Source organism: Falco biarmicus, chromosome 17, assembly GCF_023638135.1.
Source record: "Falco biarmicus isolate bFalBia1 chromosome 17, bFalBia1.pri, whole genome shotgun sequence".
Lineage (NCBI taxonomy): Eukaryota > Metazoa > Chordata > Aves > Falconiformes > Falconidae > Falco > Falco biarmicus.
Genome location: NC_079304.1, coordinates 3,074,477 through 3,095,704, shown reverse-complemented (window position 1 = coordinate 3,095,704; position 21,228 = coordinate 3,074,477). Strand labels below are relative to the sequence as shown.

Below are 21,228 nucleotides of genomic sequence, written 5' to 3'. Positions count from 1 at the left end.
GCGCGGGGTCACGTGGGCGGCGGGCGCGCGTCCCATTGGCGGGCGCGCGGCGTGAGGTCAGTTCCGGTGGCGGCGACGCCGGTGGTGGGGCAGGCGGCAGCGCGGCCCCGCGCCAGACCCGCAGCCGGACCCGCCCGCCGCCGCCATGGCCTCGCTGCTCAAGGTGGACCCGGAGGTGAAGCTCAAGGTGCGCCCTGGGCGCGGCCCGCCCCGCCCCGCCGCCGCAGCTCCCCCACCCCCCCGCCGCCTCAGCGGCCCCGCCGGGCCGGGCCTCGGGGCCCCGCCGCCCCGCCCCAGCCGTGCGGCCGGCCCGCCCCGCTGGGCCCCCCCGGCCCCGCCGCTCCCCCGCGGGCTGGGCGGGAGCGCCCCGCGGCCGCCCCCGAGCGGTGCCCCGGCGGAGGGGGCCGCGGGCTGGGCCCGTGCGGCGCGGGGGATCTGCCGCCCCGCAGCCAGCCCTGGCGGGAGCCGCGGGTTTCCCGTCCCCCCGCGCCTTCTCTCGCCGTTCCGCCCCGGTCTCCTGAGTGCCGCCCGCGCAGGCGAGACCCGCGGGGAGCGGCTTGTGCCGCCCCTTGGCGGCCGCCGCTCGGTGCTCGCGGGCTCTCCCGGCCCGTGGGGGGGCAGAGCCGCGCTGGAGCCGCGGGGCTCGGGCCGTGGCGGAGCTCCCGCATCCTCAGGGCGCGGCGGGGCCGTGGCTGAACTCCTGCATCCGTGGGGCCGTGGCCGAGCTCCCGCATCCGCAGGGTGCGGCGGGGCCGTGGCTGAGCTCCTGCATCTCTGGGGCCATAGCTGAGCTCCCACATCCTCAGGGTGCGGTGGGGCCGTGGCTGAGCTCCCACATCCGCAGGGCACGGTGCTCGGCTCGTGCTGGGCCCTGCTTTTTTGGAAACGACTCTGAACTGTTGTTGGCTTTTTTTCCTTCTGCAGGTTGACTCCTTCAGGGAGCGGATCACGAGTGAGGTGAGGAGCATCTCTCTGCCACTGCCCTAGAGTGTGGTAGCGCAGCAAAGAGGCCGTTCGGCCGTATCTTTCTGATGGGCTTGATTGCGATTTGGGCCTCTCCTGGAAGCTTAGTGGTGCTCAGTGCCAGTTATAAACTGGAGCAAGGTTACTGGGCCTCATGGCTCTCCTGGCATCTTGGCTTAGCGTGACGGTTGGCAGCAGGCAGAACTTATGTTCTCTCCTGTTTCCTGCCTTTTGGACAGTTGATTTCTGCGGCGTTCTTGCCTATTAGCGGGAACTTCGTGGCGTTGTTTCATGTCATTGTCTTGTCCTTTCTCAGGCTGAAGACCTGGTGGCAAACTTTTTCCCAAAGAAGCTGTTAGAACTCGATGGGTTCCTTAAGGTAAGGGATACAAATGACATATACTTTTTCATTTGCAGCTAGAAGTTGAAAGCCGTGTGGCAGGTCTTGTCCTGTGCATTTTATTGTCTGTTTCACCTTGTTACGAAGACCCGAAGCAGTGGCTTGGTTGCTTGCATGCATTTGAGCACTGCTAGCTCTAGAGGGTGTGCTTCCTTTTTCCTTTGTGTGATCACCACATTTATCTTTTCTGCGTATTTGGCAACTTTGGGCCGTCCTTTGCGATGCTGTAGTCTCACAGGAACCCCAGTGCTGCAGACAGTTGATAGCTTTGATAGCAGTCTGGAGCTGGCACTTTGCTGTTGGGTGGAGGGAGGTCTTGTCACAAGCCTATTGTTATAGATTTTTTTAGGGTTTTTTTTCACTCATCCTTGCTTTATAGTTGGATAAGGGGGAGGTCTGAATCTTTTGTCTTCTTGTTGTGTTTGGTGTGGCTGAACTTATTAGTTCATAATTAAATAACAAAAATCCTCTTTATTTTCCAGGAGCCTATCCTGAATATTCATGATCTCACTCAGATCCATTCGGACATGAACCTCCCAGTGCCTGACCCAATTCTTCTCACGAACAGCCATGATGGACTGGATGGGGTAAGGTTACTCTCTTGGCTGTGATCCCTATTTCTGTTAATTAAAACTGCATGGCTTGCTGTGTGCTGGAATAGGACATTCTTATTAATAACATGCTATGGCTCTCCCAAAGGCTTTTAGGAATTGGTCTCTCGAGCTTGGGAAGTCTGCTGGAGGTAACGCTGTGCTCTGCAGCCCTCCTTTGTTTTTAAGGAAGAATGGTTAGAAACCAGGAGCATAGCAGAGGCTCTAAAGTTTTCCTTGTTTCCTTTACAACACTGTTACAGCTTACGACTAGTTTGTGAGTAAAACGTTTTGTATATTTTAGCCAAATATGAAAAAGAGGAAGCTGGAAGACCGCGAAGAGACCTTTCAGGGTAAGAGTCCCCAAGTCTCTTGTGTTGCTGCCTGCCCCCTGAACCAGTGCACCATACCTTAGGGATGTGAAATCAGTTGAACCCCGCTTGACCTGTCCTGACAGCAGCTGCTGCTTGTGCTAGCCTGTTCCCACAACCTCTTAGAGCCTGACCTACAGACGTTCTCTTGTGGAGGAGTCAGGTTCCAGCTCTTAAAAGCATAATTAGGACTTCTCTCATAGACATAAGGAGTACTTGCTTGAGCTTGGCCTGCTGACAGAGGCCGCTGATCTCCCTGTGGCTCTGTGCTGAAAGCTCTCCTTGTCTGGAGGAAGATACCAGGCTTTGGATTAAGCTGAGGCAGAAACAGCTCATACACGTGCATCAGGAAAATCCTTTGTGCCCAGCCTCAGCAACCTAGAGCTCTTCAGCTCTCATCTCCACTCCGTGTTTTCTCTTTTCCTTCCTTTGTGGTAACCGCTGTTATCCCACATCAGATTTCCCCTTCCCCACAGGTTAGCTATAGCCTGGATCAGTGTCCACTGCTAGCCTTTGCAGGAGATAGGACACTTGGGTGGACGTTCGGTCTGATCCCCTGGCGCAGCTGTTCCTACGCGTTGCTAACGCCAGGTGTTTTTCTGCTGTGCCGCTAGGTACCAAAGTGTTCGTGATGCCCAATGGGATGCTGAAGAGCAACCAGCAGCTGGTGGACATCATTGAGAAAGTGAAACCAGAAATCAGGCTGCTTATCGAGAAGTGTAATACGGTGGGTATGAGTGCTGGAGCAAGCGGAGACGGTAGGATGCTTTTGCTCCTGGAGAGGCAAAGCTGCTTTGGGCGGAAAGAGCGGCCTCCTCTATCCTGTAGGCAAGGAGAGGCAGGATTTGTATGGCAGTGCCTGAAACTGGCTAGGAGGTAGTTTTAGGGAAATTATGTTTTTCTGAGCCCTCAGGGAGCTCTGCAGCTCACCTGAAGGAGGAGGAGGTCTGTCACACAGGCCTCCTGGAGGCTTTTCTTCGCCCTTCTTTGTCACAGACACCTGCCAAGAGCTTCCCATGGGAAGCTGGGCTTGTGGGGTGTCCCAGCTGTGGTGGGGAACGATCCCCTTGGGAGTGCTGCATGAGCATGAAGGACATGCAGGAGTTTTATCATGAACTGTGGGGCAAAGGCAGAGTCCTGGAGGGGCTGGTAAAACTTCTGAGAGAGAGACCTTTGTGGAGGTGTTGGTGTTGATCAGTGTTGTGATCTCTCCACCACAGGTCAAAATGTGGGTGCAGCTCCTCATCCCCAGGATAGAAGATGGAAACAACTTTGGTGTTTCTATTCAGGTAAGGCACCGCTGGCTCTGTGCCCTGCTGCAGGAGAGTGCCATGCTCCAGGGACGACAAGGGTCTCTTGGGTTCCTCTGAATCTTTCATTTGATGGTATCCAACAGCTGCAGTCATGGGGTTGGGTTAGGTTTTAGAACCCAAACCTGAGCTTGATATGGCAGGGCTGAGACATGTTGCTTTTGGAGCCCTGACAGCCAGTTGCATTCTCCTGAAGCTAATTAATGGCTTCGTTGTCTTCCCTGCAGGAGGAAACAGTTGCTGAGCTTCGAACTGTGGAGAGTGAGGCAGCATCCTACCTGGACCAGATTTCTAGGTAGGCATGCAAGAACAGACCTCTTTTGGGGGATCCCCTTGGAAAAGGAAAGTGTTTGGGGAAGGTCCCCCAGCTTTTCTAGGGCAGCTTGGGCCTGACAAAAACCTTGGTGCTATTTGTCTGACCTTGAGTCTCTCCCTTTTCCTACCAGATATTATATCACAAGAGCAAAGTTGGTTTCCAAAATAGCCAAGTACCCTCATGTGGTAAGTAAGCAGGGAGGTGGAGATCTACGTGTTACACGCTGCTGCTCTTTGGGCTGCTTCATCACTGTCCTTGAGCTGAGCGTCCTGGGGAAAAGGGAGGATGGTAAACGGATGCAGGACACCTGTGTTAGAGGAGAGCAAGATGAAGGGGGGGTTCCTTTGTGGATGGTAGGACCTTCACTTGGTGTCTGGGAGGCACAGCTGAGCTTGGGCCGCTCAGCTGTGTGTCTGCTCTCTGTAGGAGGACTACCGCCGCACAGTGACAGAGATCGACGAGAAGGAGTACATTAGCCTGCGCCTGATCATTTCAGAGCTGAGGAATCAATATGTAAGTGAAAAACCAGAGCTCGCGCTGGCTCCCCGCACAGCAGTGGAGAGAGCCCTTTTGATCCTGCTGCTGCTTTTCCCTTTTCCTATGAGTACGCTTAGTCCTGGTCCTGCTCCGCTTTGGCTGTAACAAGAAGAGCCTCTCCACCATCTCCTAGAGATGCGGGTGTTTCCAGCTGAAAGTTCACAAGAATCTAGCACAAAATACTCCTTCCACCTCTGTGGGAACCTGTGGTCCTAAACTTTTTGTGCAGTACCGGCCATTCCTGGGGGTCTGTAAAGGAATCTTTTTCAGCGTTACACGCAGTGGCTTCTGTAAAGCCTGGCTGAAGGAAGCCCTTATCTTAACTGGGGGGGTGATTGCACGCAGGGGCTGAGGGTAGTGCTGAGGTGAGCTGTGTTGCTGTTGTAACCAGTGCTCACTGTGAGAGCTGAACACTGGATGACTTCACCCTTCTTGTCTGAGTCCTGTTCTCCCTTCTTGCAGGTCACTTTGCATGACATGATCCTTAAAAACATTGAGAAGATCAAGAGGCCTCGGAGCAGCAATGCTGAGACCCTCTATTAAGTGTCAACGTTTGAACTTGAGAACTGTTCAGTCAACTAAAGACCGTCATTGCCTTGGTTTGTTACGTGACTATCGAGATGGGAAACTGGCTGGAAATAGTATCGCATTCTTAGTTAAACTCTAAAGAAATTCTCGCCTAGTTTTGTGATTGGTTTTGTTCAGGTCTCAGGAGCTTTCCCTCCCTCCAGTAATGTAAAGAGAAGGCCGTGCTGCTTTGGGGTGCCCTAGAGGCTACTGCAGAGTAAGAGCACCAGCCAGGCAGGAACATTCCTTCATGCCTTTTCCTACCTGGGTAGGAACGACACTAGAGACCAAGCCCTTGTCCTGTCCCATCTCTTGGCTGGAGGCTTCACTAGGGGTCTCCAGGAATGGGGCAGACAGTCTGCAGCACGAGAGCAAGCCCAGGTGCTGGTGCAGAGGCGGAGAAGCTTGCTCTCCTCGCCGCTGGCTGTAGCTGGGCCCCTCTGTCGCTGGTGTTCTGCACTGACCCATTGCAAAGCCAGGGGACCCTGCCCCTTCGGGGCTGGTGGCAGCAGCCGCGCTCCCGAGCTGCTGGGCAGTCTGCACTCCTTTTCTGGCGCTCTTCTGACTCAGCAGAGCCTGCCCCATCTGTCTGCCTTGTCAGTTCTGGCTGGATCAGTGCAGAGGGCGAGGTGGTGCTTGAAACTAGGGCTGGTTGCTGTCCTGGCTGGTCTGAGCTCAGGTGGCTTCCGCTCCTATTTGTGATTTGACTAGAGCCACTTTCTTGGCTCAAACCAACGTGACTTGACATACGTCCCAGTGCCCCTTCAGCATGAGATGCTTTTGCCCGGGCTGAGGGAAGGGAGGGGCCAGAGGTCCGATACTGAAGTCCTGATAGTCTCTGCACATGGTCACCCTGAGACCTGCTGTCCCCTGGCAGTGCTCCCCACTGCCTGGGCAGAGCAGGCCAGCTGTGGCAGTTGGTGCTTGGGGGTGAGGGTGGCTGATCCCCACCCAGGACCATTTGCAGACCTTGTAGTCTTTCCCCTGCAAAGGGCACGCTCGTGTGCCTGGTGACTCCTCTAAACCGCTGGAATGTTTCATGGTCCATTGCAAACCCTTTTGGAAATGACTGGTTGTGTTGCGTCAGTTTTTGTGTGTGGCAGGTGGGCCCATAACACTGCGGGCTCCAAAAATTTCTTATTTATAGTATTTCTACTTAAGTCCCCTATTCAGGGAACGTTAAATCAATTGTTTCAGGAACCTTGCTGTTCCCTGGGTCTCACTGTTACACCTGTATATTCTTATTGTGCAGTAGCCTTAATAGTTTGTGTTAACCTCATTGTAACAACAGTGACAAAATGAATTAACTTTCTACCCTTTTTTTTTCTTTTTTTTTCTTTTTTTTTTTTTTTTTTTACTTTTGGTTTCTTCTGCTTCCACATCTAAGAGCCATGTTGTCTCTTGCTGGTTTCCCAGGGATTTGCCCAGAGTGTGGTGGGCTGCTGGCCCTTGCTATAGGCTCTTCTGTTGTTGTTTGTAGTTAAGTCAACTCTTAGTCTTCCCGCTAATAAATATTCAGTAACAAACCAACTGCGTTCTCGCTGCTGTCTGGGAGCAGCACTTCCCCTTGTGTTTCTTTGTATTGATTCCTTTTAATTTGTTTGGCTCTCTTTGCCAGATGAAAGTATGTAAACTTTTACCATGTCAAGAAATTAAAATAAGGTGCTTGGAATTCTTTTAAGGTAGCCCCTTGTGTGTGATGCTGAGCTCTTAGGCTGTGCAGTGTTAATGTCTGTTCTGGTCCTCTCTTTCTCACATCCAGTTGGTCCTTCCCTGCATTCTCCTCATTCCTCTTTCTGATTGCGTTGTAAAATGCTATGCACTGCTTCGTCAGTCCTTTCTATTCCTTTCGCATGCCCTATGCTGGGCCCACGGTCTTGGGTTTAATGCGAGCAGTCCCACCTCAACCCAGTGTGTGGGACTCGGGCTGTCTCGGTTAAAGTAGCCACGAGAGATTTGTGTGGTGATTTGTGTGGCGCTCACTACGCCTGCGGCCTGCTCGGGGGCTGCTCCTGCCCCCCCGCCGAGCAGCGCTGTCCTGGGGCAGGCGCCTGGGTGCCGCACCCGGTGCGCGTGTTGGGCGCGTGGTCCGTGACTCTTGGCCGAAGGAAATGCAGGCTGCCCTGCAGCCCCCCGCAGCCAGCGGCCCCCGCTGTGCCCAGCGGATCGTTCTCGTTCTTGGTGTGCTTCCTCCCGTTCCTGCTGCGCCACAGCCCAGGGTGCGGAGGCCTCTCCGGTGGCGCTCTGGTCCCCGTGCTGCTGGGGTGCAGGCAGCCTGCTCCCCAGGACAGGCAGAGTACAGCGCCCGGCTGGGGCTTGGCCCCTTCCTGGGCACGGTGCCGCCAGCTGGGGCCCATGCCAGGCCCCGTGCGCCCACTGCAGACCGGGGCTCCTGCCTGGCATGGCCACCCTCCATCTCTTCTGCTGAGAAGCAGGAGCAGCCACTCGCAGTTCCCTGCCCCACGGTGCATCCCATGGCGTGGGAGAGCCCGGCTGGTGCCTGAGCCGCTGTGGGGCGGCGGGGGTCGAGCTCGAAATGGGTCACTGGTGGCCAAGACGGCTGGAGCCAGAGCCTGGAGGAGGGAGTGTTGCTGGCAGGACTGGATGCGGCGTGGCACGAGGGCTTCCTCCTCGCCACAGCCGGAGGGAACTGAGCTCCCAGGAGGCCTGTGCCCGCAGTCCTGCGGGAGGACGGAGCATCTAGGACCATTGTCTTGGCAGGTGTCGGCAGGGAGCGTGGTTCATCCGCAGGAGCGGGGGAGGGTGTGTTGTCCGCCATCGTCACCCCTCGGCCTCAGCACAGTGTTTCCGCTTTGCTCTCCAGGAGAGGTGGCAGCGTGCCGGCAGGGCTCGAATTCCCAGGTTCTTCAGACATCCCAGCTCATACGCAGTGACCGTTAAAGCTTTGAGAGGAAAATAAAGGCACAGCAGTTGTGTGCTAGACGCAAACGCTGCCAGAAACGCAGCCGGCTTGGGTAAGGGTCAGGCAGTTTCCACTGTTTGGTTTCACACAAGCTGACCCTGCGAGGTGAGAGAATGGGAGCGGGACTTCTCCGAAGTCTGAGGGACTTACCCGTGTCAGGAGAGTTGGCGAGGGGTTTTCTGTGCCGTGCTGTACCCAGCTGTCTGGCAGTCGCTGACTCCAAGTTTCCCTGAGCCAAAAGCGCTCTCTGTCTCTGCTTTGGGTTTCTATAAATTTCAGAGGCTATTTTTTACCACCTCTACCTTTCTGCGTGAGTGAAAACCAGTACGGATGGGCGGTCCTTATAAAGGCAACGGTGTAGCCAAGATAAACACCAGTAGGATGCGACTTCTCCGTCTTAGATGTGGGGCAGAGTGATGGGCTCATCAGGCTGGGGAGCTGAGCTGTGGGAAGAGGTGCGTGCACCAAACAGGTCATAAACAAGTTATGCTGCTGTTAGCGAGACGTGTAATTTTTTTAAATTCTAGGTTAGGTTTAAGCTGCTTCAGGCTTCTTTTGGAAGAGGTACACAAGCAATTCAGTGGTACGTGTGGCCCTTAAAGATCCCCCATCGCTTTTCATCAGGAAGGTATTGACACAGGTTTCCTGGCTCTGCAGGCGCAGTTAATTACTCTGCTTCCTGAAATTCCTCCTGCAGGATGGAGGTGGGTTTAGGGCTGTTCTGTTCTTCCAAACTGCAGCTCCCAGGAAGTGCAGGCTGGTTCTTGTGTTGCTTGTAATAAGCTTTAAAAGTCCTCAGCTTGAAAAGTACGGCAGAAATGGTCAGTATTAAATGGTGTGGCATTAGCCATGGCATCCGTGGCTCACGTCCTGGAGCAGGGCAGGGGCAGCGCAGAAAGCTGAGAAAGATGAGCAAGCGCCATCCGTGTCCTGCAGGCCTGGGGTGTGTGCTGTGGGTTGGTTTGTCATGGCGATGTCATTACAGGTTAGGCTTTCTATTTTTTTTTTTTTTTTTTTTTTTCCCCCCAGCCACCCAGCATGCCCAGAACTAGGAGTGTTCCCACACTTTATTTTCAAATGTCTCCCAGGCAAGCTGCAGGGTTGAGTTGTGATTTGTGGGGCGGGAAGGCCCGTGGAGTTTCTCCAGATCTCCTAAACTACTGCTGTGCTGCTTAGAAAATGACCATCTGTAATTGCAGCCTACGCCTTGACTTTCTGGGGCATGGGATGCAAAACCCAGAGGCAAAGTCAAACTTGACTGATCTGCTCTTTTTGTACTTCTTAAAGGAAGCAGCGGTGTGAGCGTTGCGTGCGGCTCAGAGGGGCGTGCGGTGGTCTCGGCTCAGCCGTGTAGGTGTGTGCTGCAGCAGAACGCTTGTGAAATTCCTGGGAGGCAAGAGGTATGTGCTGGCTCCACTGGAAACCTGAACTGGGGCAACGGCGCTTCCTCCGAGCGAAATGGGCGCCGCGTTCCAGGCTTGCACCAAAAGGGAATTTTTCTTTCAAGCCTCACCCCCAGTAATCCTCGAAGCCTCGTTGGCTTCCTGGGTTGAAAGACGGACTTGGAAGTCAGCGCCGCTTGGCTTGATGTGGTGCTGCTTGGGGGCACCTGATTCTGGCGCTGGAGGCCGGTTGAAAGTCGACGGGAGCCTCTGGGACCTGTAGCTGTTGCATCCCGTGTAGCCAAGGCTCTTACCTGTCCTGCCTCTCCCCATTGCTTGTGTCCGTGCCGCAGTGAGCCCCTCTCCTGGCACAGCAGCCACGTGAAGCGGCTGCCGTGACCCTGCAGGCTTTGCTGGCGCGATGGCCGGTGAGGCGGCGATGACGTGGCCTGGCACAGAGGGGACGTGCGTGTCCCCGGCCTCCGCAGCTGCAGCCTGGGCTAAAGAAGGCTGAGGCTGCCAGCGGTGGTGAGGATAATGGAGTGTGTCCTATGGCAACGTGGCCGCCTGCCTGCCAGTGTGGTGGCTGGTAAGCACGGCCGGAGGACCGCAGAGGGCAAGACCGGCTGTGGAGGAAGAACTGGAGGCAGTGCTGAGGCTGCGGGGGGGCTGTCTCCCACCAGGAAACTCTGACGGGAGGAGGAGAGAAGGCCAGGGTGAGGTGAGGTGAGGTTGGCAGCAGGAGTGGAAATGTTGGGTTGCATCTCCAGCTCTGGTTCTCTTGGATGCCTTGTGCTTCTCAGCACCAGCTCAGGGACAGGCAGGGACTGTAGCTAACACAGTGCGTCTTGCCTACCCCAGGCATCTGCCGCGTGGCAGGATGGAGCACCGAGTCCTGCTTGGCCACCTCCTTCTGCCAAGGCCTTTCAGCAGTTCAGCAGTGCTGAGAGCAGCAGGGACCTGTGGCGGGGTGGTGGGGGGCAGTTGTCCCAGCCTTTGGTAGAAGTCCTGGGGGTGGCCGCTCAGCCTGGGCAGCAGAAGCCCGGCAGCGCCACGCCAGCAGGCATTGCCATCACCTGCCTGCTTGGGTGCCGCCGGCTGCGGGAGGTTTGGTCCTCGAGGGAACTTCGCCGGAGCTGCCCCTCAGTTTATCTTTGAATCGGAGGCAGAGACAAAAGCGGCGTGATCCTTTTCTGGTGGGATGCTGAGGGATTCATTAGTTCGTAGCTGCTCAGAGGTGCAAACTAAGAGCTGGTTGTTCACAGTGCATTCGGGCCTGAGTCTCATCCTCAACTGCATCTCTCCGTCCCTGCCAAAGTTTTTCTGCTACTACACAGATGGATGTGTTTTCAGTAAATGTGGAAGATTTAAAAAAATAAAATAAAAAGTAACTCCAAGCTTGGAATCATGCTGCCAGGGAGAATGTTTACAAGGAAGCAGCCTGCTAAACAAGGCAATTCGGTGAGTTGCAAAGAGGTGAAATTCTACAGTGTGGCAACAATTCCCAGCTTGTCAGAGCCTCACAGTGGTCCCAGCCACCTTGGGCTGGCTACAGGATCTTCGTTTTTACAGGCAGCCTCAGGAAACTAGGTTGGCCTGAAAAAGTAACAGAATTATGTGAAACTTGTCTGAGTCACTGACCCTGCATCTCCACTAGCTCTTTCAAGGCACTGCTTGTAGTGGAGGAAAGAGAAGGCTGCAGCTGAGAGAGGAGATCTGCCCTTTCTGGTCACCACGAATTTCAGATCTCCTCCCCTAGCCTCTCCCAGGCTTTTGTACTTTCCGTGCTAATCCATCCAGTGCAGCGTAAACTGACAGAGGCAGCAGCTAGAAACCCTGCTCGGAAAGCTGCTCTGAACGCCCCAGGACCAGCAGCAGACATGAACGTGAAAACTGTGCTGATCCTCCTCGTCCTGGCTTTAGCCACGATATTTGCTTTAGTCTGTGTGTTGCTGACCAGAGGGAGGGCCCCCAGCACCTGCCAGCACCAGCCCCCGGAGCAGGATGGTGCCGATGATGGGCAGAGCCTGGTCTTTGCCGACCTGACGCCCGAAGAGCTGGCGCAGGTGGTGCGGTACCTGCAGGGGAACCTCGGGGTGCCGCTGGTCGACGCCTCGCGTGCAAAACCCTCGGACAACTGCATCGCCTCCGTGGACCTGCAGGTCCCCGCCAAGGCAGAGGTGCTGCGGTTCCTGGATGGCGGGGGGGCCCGACCCCCGCGGGAGGCGCTGGCTGTGCTCTACTTTGGGAACCAGCCGGAGCCCAACGTCACCGAGTACGTGGTGGGTCCGCTGCCGACACCGGCGTATCACCGGGACGTCACGGTGCAGAAGTACGGGGGGAAGGTGCCGTATCACCGCAGACCAACGCTGGCTGTTGAATACAAACAGATCGCAGGGTTTTTAAAAACCCAAGTGTTCTCCGCAGCTCCATCTTTCATGCATCAAGTAATGGAGTATGATGGAGCCAATCTAGCAGCCCTGTCGGCGGCTCCACGTGGATTCCAGTCTGGAGACCGTAAGTCCTGGTTTGTTTTGTTTCAGAACGTGAGCGGGTTCTTCGTGCACCCGGTGGGGCTGGAGGTGCTGGTGGACCACAGCAGCCTGGACATCTCCCGGTGGGCGGTGAGCAAGGTCTTCTACAACGGGCAGTACTACAGGGACATGATTCAGCTGGAGAGCGCCTACGTGCAAGGTCGCATCAGCGTGGAGAAGGTGAAGAAGGCGCCGCGGGATGGGGACTTCTCGTCCATGAAGCCCCGTGCGCCTTCAGCCGCGCTGTTCCCTTTGCAGTACGAGCCCCAGGGTCCGCGCTACAGCGTCAGGGACAACCGTGTCCTCTTCCAGGCCTGGAGCTTTGCCTTTGGGATGAGCGTGCACAGGGGCCTGCGCCTGTTTGACATCCGACACAAGGGGGAGAGGGTTGCCTATGAAATCAGCGTCCAAGAGGCGTTGTCAGTGTATGGCTCCAACTGCCCTGGAGGGATGTCAACGCGGTACATGGACGGGAGCTTTGGCATCGGGCACTACACCTCCCCCTTGGTGCGAGGCGTGGACTGCCCCTATTTAGCAACGTACCGGGACGTGCACTACCTTGCTCATTCCCAGGTCTCTAGAGTTAGTAAAAGTGCCCTCTGCATCTTTGAGCAGAACCTGGGCTCCCCTCTGAGGCGCCACTACTCCAACCTGCAGTCGCTCTACTACGGGGGGCTGGTCAACTCTGCTCTGGTCATTCGGTCCATCGCCACCATCGGCAACTATGACTACGTGTGGGACTTCATCTTCTACCAGAATGGGGCCATCGAAGGCAAGGTCCAGGCCACGGGCTATGCGAGTTCATCCTTTCTCCACGGGGATGGCCTGAGATACGGCAATAGGGTTTGGGAGCACACGCTGGGTACGGTACACACCCATTCCATCAACTATAAAGTGGACTTGGACGTCGGAGGTAGGTCTGGGTCTTCCTTTAATGCCTGTTGTTATACAGGTAAACCCTAGAGCTCTGGGGGTTTGACTCTTCGGCTGCAGAGTCCCTAATAACTGGCATCGGAACTCTGCTTTTGCACTCTCCTAACCTTTTTTTCATTGCAAAATGATTTTTGTATGTATAAAGTAGTCAGTCAAGGTCGTGGAGCTGAAGGCGGTGGGAATTGTCTGGGAGCTTGGCGTTCAGCCCAGGGAAAGTATGAAAGCTGTGTAGCAGTATAGCCGTGGAAAAATGTTTGTGTTTCCCCGAGGCCTCCCGGCTGGCACGGCGCGTGTTGCTGTAGCCATGGCCAGGCAGACACAGCCCTGTTTGCAAGACCCAAGCTCTTGCGCCTGATGCTGATCCTGCTGCTCTTCATGCCTCGAGGGAAGTCCTTTTTCTGTCTCAACTGCCCGGCGTAAAGCAGGGCTGGCGCTCTGTGGGCTGAGCTTGTGCCGCTCAATCCCTGCTTCTCTTTTGAGGAAACACTTGTAAGTTGGATCCTGTCTCTCGGGCTGCAAAGGCGCTGCAGTGAGCCAGTGAATTCCCCCGCTCCTGCACGGAGCCACGGTTCTTGGCGGCGGATCCTGCAGAGGGTTATTTGAGTCCAGGAGCAGCGCCTTGCCGCACCGCCTGGCTGGGCAGTGAAGTGCTGGCATCCTCCAGGAGGCACAGGGATGCTCTGCCGGGAAGGATGGCTTGGTTCCCCTCAAAGACCATTCCAGGAAGGTGCAAAGGCACTGGTGGTGCTGGGGGGCACAGACTGGCAGCGTTAGGTGTCTTGTTACTGAAACCTGTAAAAGGTAGGGGGGGGAAATATTTTATATCTGCACAGGACCAAAGAGATCGGCGGTAGGCAGTGGGCAGCATCTGCGCCAGCCCGAGCAGAAACGCAGCTCCGCTAACCCGTGCTGTCCCCTGGACCGTGGGGACTAATTGGAGAGCTACTCGTGCCAAGCCGCAGCTGCCTCCTGTGCACGCGTTCGGTCCCGGCATGTGTCCCATCCTGTGCCTGCCTGCGATGCAGTGGTTTGTGTGGCTTTGAAAGGTGCTGCTGCTGTCGTTACAGTCAAAACCCGGGCTGATGCTGGCTCCCTTTCTGTAAGTGAGGCTCAAAAGCGTGCTAAAACACAGTTCCTGCGTGGTGGCAAGATCCTTTTCCATGACTGCCGTGCCCCTCAGCTCCCTGCTCTGTTGGCAGACCCTGAGCCCAGGCTGCTGCAGAGTGCTCTTGGGAAGAGTCACAGTAAAATCCCGGAGTTGTGCCCTGTGGCGAGGGAGGGGAGTCCCGTCCAGAGCTCAGGGCCATGCGGGATGCTCGAGTCATCCTGCAGGATCCCCACCTTCTGAGTGTAGGGAAAGCAAAACTGCAGCGCAGCAAAAGCAGGTCTTCTCCCATAGGTTTCTTGGATGCCGATCTGAGGCTGGTGTGGGACGCGCAGGGAAAAAGGGTGATTATTCCCTGGCTGGAAGTGAGAATGAAAACAGAAGTTCCTAAAGTAACGTGATCGCAGGAGCGGTAAATCAATCTGGTGCTGTAGGTGGCTTTAGCCCCTCTGCCTGTGCCCAGATTGTCCCCCCAGAAGGGTGTGAAGTGGGCAATGGTCTCTGGAAAGCCACCCGTGCTGCCGGCGATGTGGGGGGCCAGCCTGGCAGGAGCTGGTGGCCACGAAGGAGCAGCCACCTCACACCACAGTGGGGTGGCCCCAGCCCCCAGCTCACCCCCTCCCAGGGGCTGCTCGCTGCTCCCCTCGCCATGGAAGGTCCCCGTGCGGTCAGGAATCCTGGACCTTCTCCTGACAGTAGCCAGTTCTGTCTGTGACAGCTCTGGTCCAAGGATGGTGCCCACTGGAGTGGGGTTGGGATGGGGATGGGGGGGGTCCTGTTAGTCCCCCTGCGGTCCTGTGCGGCTGCTCCCGGTGCTGCCTGGGGTTTGGTGAGCACTGCCCGTGTCTCGGTGCTCCCAGGTCACTTCCCTCAGGGCTGGGAGGGACTTGGAGGCAACAGAGTGGTGACAGGGAGAAGTGGCATGTGGAGGCGCTGGGGAGCCGGCGGGTCTGGGGCTGTCCTGGTGTGCCAGCCCAGATGGCCCTTCAGGGGAGGGGGGCTGCTCCCGGGGCACCGGGAGGATGGGGCCGGCTGAGCCTGCCCCCGTGGCGTAGCCACATGAGAAGGGACAGGGTGTACTGGGAGATGTTGGAGGAAGCAAAGGCCCCTTGGGCAGACCAAGGCTGGGGCTCTTCTTGGTGTCACCCTGCAGCGGAGAAACCATCAGTAGCTTGGGGAGTGAGTCAGGCACCGGCTCCCCAGCTGCTTCCTCGGTGTGTCTGGGGTGGGGAGGGAACAGGCTGAACTAGCTGGGACCTGTGATCTCTCGATCCCGTGGGAGCTCCAGGCTCCCTCCCACCCAGCAAGCGACGCCTTTTTACGCCCATGGTCGGCAAATGAATTAAGAACCTGGTCTGCAGGTGAGGGATGTATTCTGGATGCCGCAGCCAAACCCTGTGTGCTGTGTCTGCGCTCGGAGAGATGAACCCCAAACTTCCCTACGTTCTCCTGGTCGGGGCTGCCGTGATAATCTTCATTCTCTCCTGCATGCTGCTGAGCAGGGGGAGGCAATCGCCCAGCTGTGATTCCCAGCCCCACATTGTGGAGAAGATGGGATCCACAAGCCAGAGCCTCGTCTTTGCCGACCTGACGCCCGAAGAGCTGGCGCAGGTGGTGCGGTACCTGCAGGGGAACCTCGGGGTGCCGCTGGTCGACGCCTCGCGTGCGAAACCCTCGGACAACTGCATCGCCTCCGTGGACCTGCAGGTCCCCGCCAAGGCAGAGGTGCTGCGGTTCCTGGATGGCGGGGGGGCCCGACCCCCGCGGGAGGCGCTGGCTGTGCTCTACTTTGGGAACCAGCCGGAGCCCAACGTCACCGAGTATGTGGTGGGTCCGCTGCCGACACCGGTGTATCACCGGGACGTCACGGTGCAGAAGTACAGGGGGAAGGTGCCGTATCACCGCAGACCGATGCTGGGCAGTGAGAATGAGCAGGTGGGAGCGTTCTTAGAGAAGGTGGCGTTTGCTGCAGCCCCGACCTTCCTGAAAGAAGTCTTTGAGTATGACGGCACCAACGTGGCATTTCAGATCGCAGCTCCTCACGGGTTCCGGTCTGGAGACCGTAAGTCCTGGTTTGTTTTGTTTCAGAACGTGAGCGGGTTCTTCGTGCACCCGGTGGGGCTGGAGGTGCTGGTGGACCACAGCAGCCTGGACATCTCCCGGTGGGCGGTGAGCAAGGTCTTCTACAACGGGCAGTACTACAGGGACATGATTCAGCTGGAGAGCGCCTACGTGCAAGGTCGCATCAGCGTGGAGAAGGTGAAGAAGGCGCCGCAGGACGGGGACTTCTCGTCCATGAAGCCCCGTGCGCCTTCGGCCGTGCTGTTCCCTTTGCAGTACGAGCCCCAGGGTCCGCGCTACAGCGTCAGGGACAACAGTGTCCTCTTCCAGGCCTGGAGCTTTGCCTTTGGGATGAGCGTGCACAGGGGCCTGCGCCTGTTTGACATCCGACACAAGGGGGAGAGGGTTGCCTATGAAATCAGCGTCCAAGAGGCGTTGTCAGTGTATGGCTCCAACTGCCCTGGAGGGATGTCAACGCGGTACATGGACGGGAGCTTTGGCATCGGGCACTACACCTCCCCCTTGGTGCGAGGCGTGGACTGCCCGTACTCGGCCACCTACGTGGACACACACTCTCTGTCTGGGACCCTGAGGCCCAGCAAAAGAAAGGCTTCCCTCTGCATCTTTGAGCAGAACCTGGGCTCCCCTCTGAGGCGCCACTACTCCAACCTGCAGTCGCTGTTCTACGGGGGGCTGGTCAACTCTGCTCTGGTCGTTCGGTCCATCGCGACTGTTGGCAACCACAACTATGTGTGGGACTTCATCTTCTACCAGAATGGGGCCATCGAAGGCAAGGTCCAGGCCACGGGCTATGCGAGTTCATCCTTTCTTCACGGGGATGGCCTGAGATACGGCAATAGGGTTTGGGAGCACACGCTGGGTACGATACGCACCCATTCCATCAACTATAAAGTGGACTTGGACGTGGGAGGTAGGTCTGGGTCTTGTGTTTCCCTTGTGCTCTCCCCGAGTACTTTCAGACTCCCCAGACGTGACATTTTTTGGTCTTTACACGCATTTTTCTGTTTGCGTGTGAGGGAGGGGGCTGTGCTCACACCGCGCCCCCTCCCTTCTGGTTCCCCCTGGCCCGTGCGGCTCCCCCCAAGGGCTGTGCAGAGCTGCAGCTTCCCGGGCTGGGCATCGCCATCAGTGCCATGTGCCCAGCCCCTGCCCCTAATGGGAAGTGGTCCTTCCCCCCTGCCCGGGCAGACAGCCCCAGCCCTGCCCCATTGCCCTCGATGCTGCCGGGGCTCTGCCGAAGTCGGGATTTTTCCCTCTGGCACCCTGCCCCTGTCCTGCGCCCCGCATCATAGTTTGAGTCAATCAAGCTGATTCGTTGGGATGTGGTTTCCAGCTCGCATTCCTGCTTCCTACAGCTTTGTCGAGCCGTTCCTGCTGCTCCTGTCCGAGTGGGACGGGAGCTGCCCCCTCCGCGGGGCTGCGGGCACAGCAGGCAGTGCCGGGCGGGCGGCCAGCCCCAGCTTACTCTTTACCGAGGGTCCACAGGACCCTTTGCTCACAGCAGCAACGGGAGGGTCGGCTGCAGTTTATTTGGTCTTCCCCTACCATTTATGCCACCAATCTGTCCTCGCTCCTGCTGGAATTCCTTTTGTTCTATGCTCCTGCCATCTATTCCAAATTTCCCAATTTCCTTTTAATTGGGAAATATAAATTTAAAGCATGGGTTTAGGATGAGTTTTGAGTACTTAAGTAAAAATGGGGGACTAAAACTGCAAGAGCAGGGGAAAAGGCGGATGAAATCGGACTGTTGCTGCTATCCCTGGAAGGGGAGGTGAGGGGTTAGATGTTCTGTTCACATCAGAAAAGGGAAGGCAGTGGGCACGGTGGTGGTTACTGGGCATGAATCCTCTTCTGTGGGGTTCTGGTGCTGCCCTCGATGGCAGCCCTGGGGCTCAGGCTCAACCCTGGGGCACTGCTCAAACCTGCCGGGAGGGCCAGAGGCTCAGCTCTGAAACGGCCTTTGCACAAGCTGGAAACTCGTGTGGGGCCACGGGGAGCGGAGCACGGGAGGGCGTTATTCCACGTGCCCCAGCCGGGATGCACAGTGGGTGCTGAGCACCGGGTCCTCAGCCCAAGCCGTGCTGGTGCTGGCCATCAGACGCTCTCAGCCAGCTCTTCAGCATCCTGTCCACACATCTATTTGCTTTTGTGTCCCTCCTGTTGCTCTGAGCCGCTGGGTCACTTTTCTTTTTGGAAAGGCCTGAACTGTGCAGCGTTGCCCCGGGTCTGTGATGTGCAAAGGTGTGCGGGGCCTTGGCTCTTCCCAGCGCTCTGCACCTCGCGGGATGCATGCTGATGAGCACAAACACAGTGCCTGGGCCGTCAGGAGCCCGACTTAATTAGGCTGTGCTTGCACTGGGACACAAACCTGTTCTTCTGCACCAGGACGAAACTCGCCTCTTGTCCATTACAGAGGGCGAGAGTCCCCCTGGGTGGGGGTGGCTGCCACGGCGCGCTGTTGCCTGCCTCAGATGGTTGTACAGCCGTAGATCGGCGTCCACAACAGACAGTCGTGGCATGGCAGAGCTGCAGAGCAGTAACTGCTCTCGTGGGCAGCAGCCGGTGCTCAGAGCCTGGGGTGCAGGAAGGGAGGATGGGGGGGCGAGCTCTGGCTGCACTGATGTCCGTGGGGAACAGGGTACCCTGGGGATGCTCGTCAGTGACTTTGCTATTGCTTCATAGGGGTGAAGAACTCCCTGGTGGCCCATGACATGGCATTTGAGATGGTGCGGGCTCCCTGGAGCCCAGAGCAGCAGATAGAGCGGCCAAGACTCACCAAGAAAGTCCTGGACACGGAGGACCAGGCTGCATTCCGGCTCCAGTCGAAGATGCCCAGATACATCTACTTTGCAGCCAACAGCAAAAACAAGTGGGGCCACCAGCGTGGTTACAGGATCCAGATCACCAGTTTTGCGGGGGACCACGTCCCTGAAGCCAGCTCCATGGAGAGGGCCATCAGCTGGGCAAGGTCAGGCTGCTCTGACTGGGACAGCAGGTTCTCAGAGATGCCCCCAGCCCCCCTGGCTGGGGAGACATTGCATGGATGCTCCTTGGTGGGGGGTGCAGGGCAAGCGCTCTCCTGGGCTGGGGTTCCTCTGTAGAGCAGGTTTGTGTTCTGCAGCCTCTCTGGGGAGCTGGCTTCTGGCTCTGCCCTGCCCCAAGGGGCTGCTCTTGTCTCTTTTCTTGTCCCCAGGTACCAGCTGGCCGTCACCCGGCGGAAGGAGGAGGAGCCCACCAGCACCAGCATCTACAACCAGAATGACCCCTGGACGCCCACCGTCGCCTTCGCTGACTTCATCAACAACGAGACCATCACCAACGAGGTGGGCTGGGGTCCCCCCGGGCTGGAGCTGTAGCACCCAGCCCTGGGCTGAGCGGCAGCCCCTGAGCCACCCTGGCGTCACCCACCCCACGGGACAGCGGGCTCAGCTGGGAGAGCAGCAGCCGCAGGGAATGAGGAAAGCGGGTTTGAGCACCCCCTTGTCCGTGTGTCTGCTCAATGCTTCAGGCAGCGTGTCCATCAGAGGGCAGAGCAGAAGCTCGTTTCTCCCTATGGAGAAATGCTGGCAAAACGTCAGGAAAAACTCTGTGGGGTCAGGGCAAGGGCCCTTCTGCTGGGGGGACATCTGCAGCCATGGCCGTGGGCTGGTCTTTGGGGAAGGGAGGGAACCTTTCCCTGGAGGGGGGAGCTTGGCACACGGGAATGCGCCGGGCTGGTGCCCATGGAGGTCCCCTCTGGCTCTTCGGCAACTTTCCGTAGCCGCTGCGCAGATGTCGGTTGCCACTGCCGCAGGCTTCTGAAATAACCGCGGTCTGGTGGCTCTATCTGCCTAGGACCTGGTTGCCTGGATAACCGCTGGTTTCCTTCACATCCCCCACTCCGAGGATATTCCCAACACTGTGACGGTGGGCAACGCGGTCGGTTTTCTCCTGAGACCCTACAACTACTACGACCTGGACCCCTCCATATACTCGCACGATGGCGTGTTCTTCACCAGCGAGCAGGACTTCATGGCGTGTGAAATCAACCCTGTTGCCTGCCTGCCCAAAACCGCCTCGTGTCTGCCAAACTTTCCCCCGTTCACCTACGACGGTTTCCAAAATATGAGCAGGATTTAACGCCAGAGGACGGTGTGAGGAGACCCAGAGGCACCAGGCTGGCTGGTCTGTCTCAGATTTTCAGTTTTCTAGTGAAGTCGTCTCAGTTTCCAGTTGTGTGATGACTTCGCTTTTTATCGTTGCTTTTAAAATAGTGTTCTTTAAAAGGGAAGCATAATCTTCTTGGCGTGATGCCAGATGGGAGTCTACGCTGTCTCTGTTAATTGCTGAATTTGAGTCTGTTGCAGGAGGAAAGTGAGGAGAAAATCCTGTTCCTCTGCCATAGAAGCAAGGCGCTGTGTAGTGCATGTCTCAGGTTAAAAAAAAAAAAGAAAATGGTTCTGGTCCCATGCTCTCCTGTCTTGTTCTTACAACTTGCAGCCGCATCTGCTGGGGGGATGATGCTGGGTCTCCGCTGCATTTCCTGCACCCACAAACCAGCCCAGCAGCACGGCTCTGGGCACCCCTGTGGGCACGGGGCCGGACCCCCGGGGCACTGGGGGGAGAACAGAGGGGGGTGCTGGCACTGAGCTCTGCAGGTGCTTGGGGTGAGGCTGGGGACAGAGCCAGGACCTGCCCGACCTGCAGCTGCTGGCTCCAGGTGGGGGGAGCGGAGGGGACTGTTGCAGGGGTGGGTCTCCTATCCCTGCGCTCGCAGCATCCCCACGGGTGCCTCTGGCAGGGATCGGCCCCACTGGCAGCACCTGGGCCATCGCAGCCTGATGCTGCCCAGCCTGGCACGAGAACCCCCCTCCAGGCTCAAGCCAGGGTGCAGGAGCCACGTGGCTGCCAGCGGTGCAGCACAGCCAGTGGTGCTGCCCGTTTGCCGGGATGCTGGGTGGGCTCTGGAGCCCTCAGCCCCCTCCCCCCGGCCCCATCTATGCCAGGACACAGCCAGGACCAGGAGGCACCTTTAGAGGGGTGACAAGCAGCTGTCCCCTTCCTCCCTCCTGGCTGCAGGACTGGTGCCTCCCCACACCTGGGGTCAGCGCAGCGGCCTGCGATGCTGCCATCTCTCCGCGCGGGCTGTGGAGGTGGTGCTGGTGATGGTGGGGGCTGCAGCAGGATGGGGCCACAGCGCTGTGTTTGGCACTGCTCTGCAGGGAGGAGCATCATC

General features: G+C 57.4%; 3 protein-coding genes across 5 annotated transcripts; all 3 read left to right on the top strand.

Moving 5' to 3' along the window:
* The first annotated feature begins 36 nt into the window (after positions 1-36).
* Positions 37-6,735, top strand: PSME3 (proteasome activator subunit 3). The gene is made up of 11 exons (XM_056362619.1): positions 37-187; positions 925-957; positions 1,280-1,342; positions 1,846-1,950; positions 2,258-2,306; positions 2,939-3,051; positions 3,545-3,613; positions 3,862-3,929; positions 4,081-4,135; positions 4,377-4,463; positions 4,950-6,735. The coding sequence occupies exons 1-11, from the start codon at positions 146-148 to the stop codon at positions 5,028-5,030; spliced, it is 765 nt and encodes a 254-aa protein (XP_056218594.1). The 5' UTR covers positions 37-145; the 3' UTR covers positions 5,031-6,735.
* Positions 6,736-8,965: 2,230 nt separating this feature from the next.
* On the top strand, positions 8,966-14,672 carry LOC130160246 (membrane primary amine oxidase-like). 2 transcript variants are annotated; one of them, XM_056362595.1, is made up of 2 exons: positions 8,966-12,073; positions 12,206-14,672. In XM_056362595.1, exons 1-2 carry the CDS (start codon positions 11,240-11,242, stop codon positions 12,854-12,856), a joined length of 1,485 nt encoding a protein of 494 aa, XP_056218570.1. In that variant the 5' UTR covers positions 8,966-11,239; the 3' UTR covers positions 12,857-14,672. The 2 variants fall into 2 exon arrangements, with proteins under 2 accessions (XP_056218570.1, XP_056218569.1); XM_056362594.1 differs by having other exon boundaries at positions 8,967-11,806; positions 11,903-14,670.
* Positions 14,673-15,113: 441 nt separating this feature from the next.
* AOC2 (amine oxidase copper containing 2) lies at positions 15,114-20,454 on the top strand. 2 transcript variants are annotated; one of them, XM_056362580.1, is made up of 5 exons: positions 15,120-16,190; positions 16,323-16,923; positions 18,696-18,981; positions 19,207-19,336; positions 19,848-20,454. In XM_056362580.1, exons 1-5 carry the CDS (start codon positions 15,300-15,302, stop codon positions 20,130-20,132), a joined length of 2,193 nt encoding a protein of 730 aa, XP_056218555.1. In that variant the 5' UTR covers positions 15,120-15,299; the 3' UTR covers positions 20,133-20,454. The 2 variants fall into 2 exon arrangements, with proteins under 2 accessions (XP_056218554.1, XP_056218555.1); XM_056362579.1 differs by having other exon boundaries at positions 15,114-16,923.
* Positions 20,455-21,228: the final 774 nt, after the last annotated feature.

Coding starts and splice junctions, on each gene's coding strand:
- PSME3 (XM_056362619.1), top strand. CDS start 146: ATGGCCTCGCTGCTCAAGGTGGACCCGGAGGTGAAGCTCAAG. Junction 3,614..3,861: donor ACTTTGGTGTTTCTATTCAG/GTAAGGCACCGC, acceptor TCTTCCCTGCAG/GAGGAAACAGTTGCTGAGCT. Junction 4,136..4,376: donor TAGCCAAGTACCCTCATGTG/GTAAGTAAGCAG, acceptor TGCTCTCTGTAG/GAGGACTACCGCCGCACAGT.
- LOC130160246 (XM_056362594.1), top strand. CDS start 11,240: ATGAACGTGAAAACTGTGCTGATCCTCCTCGTCCTGGCTTTAGCCACG. Junction 11,807..11,902: donor CTCCATCTTTCATGCATCAA/GTAATGGAGTAT, acceptor GTTTTGTTTCAG/AACGTGAGCGGGTTCTTCGT.
- AOC2 (XM_056362579.1), top strand. CDS start 15,300: ATGTATTCTGGATGCCGCAGCCAAACCCTGTGTGCTGTGTCTGCGCTC. Junction 16,924..18,695: donor AGTGGACTTGGACGTGGGAG/GTAGGTCTGGGT, acceptor ATTGCTTCATAG/GGGTGAAGAACTCCCTGGTG. Junction 19,337..19,847: donor ACGAGACCATCACCAACGAG/GTGGGCTGGGGT, acceptor CTATCTGCCTAG/GACCTGGTTGCCTGGATAAC.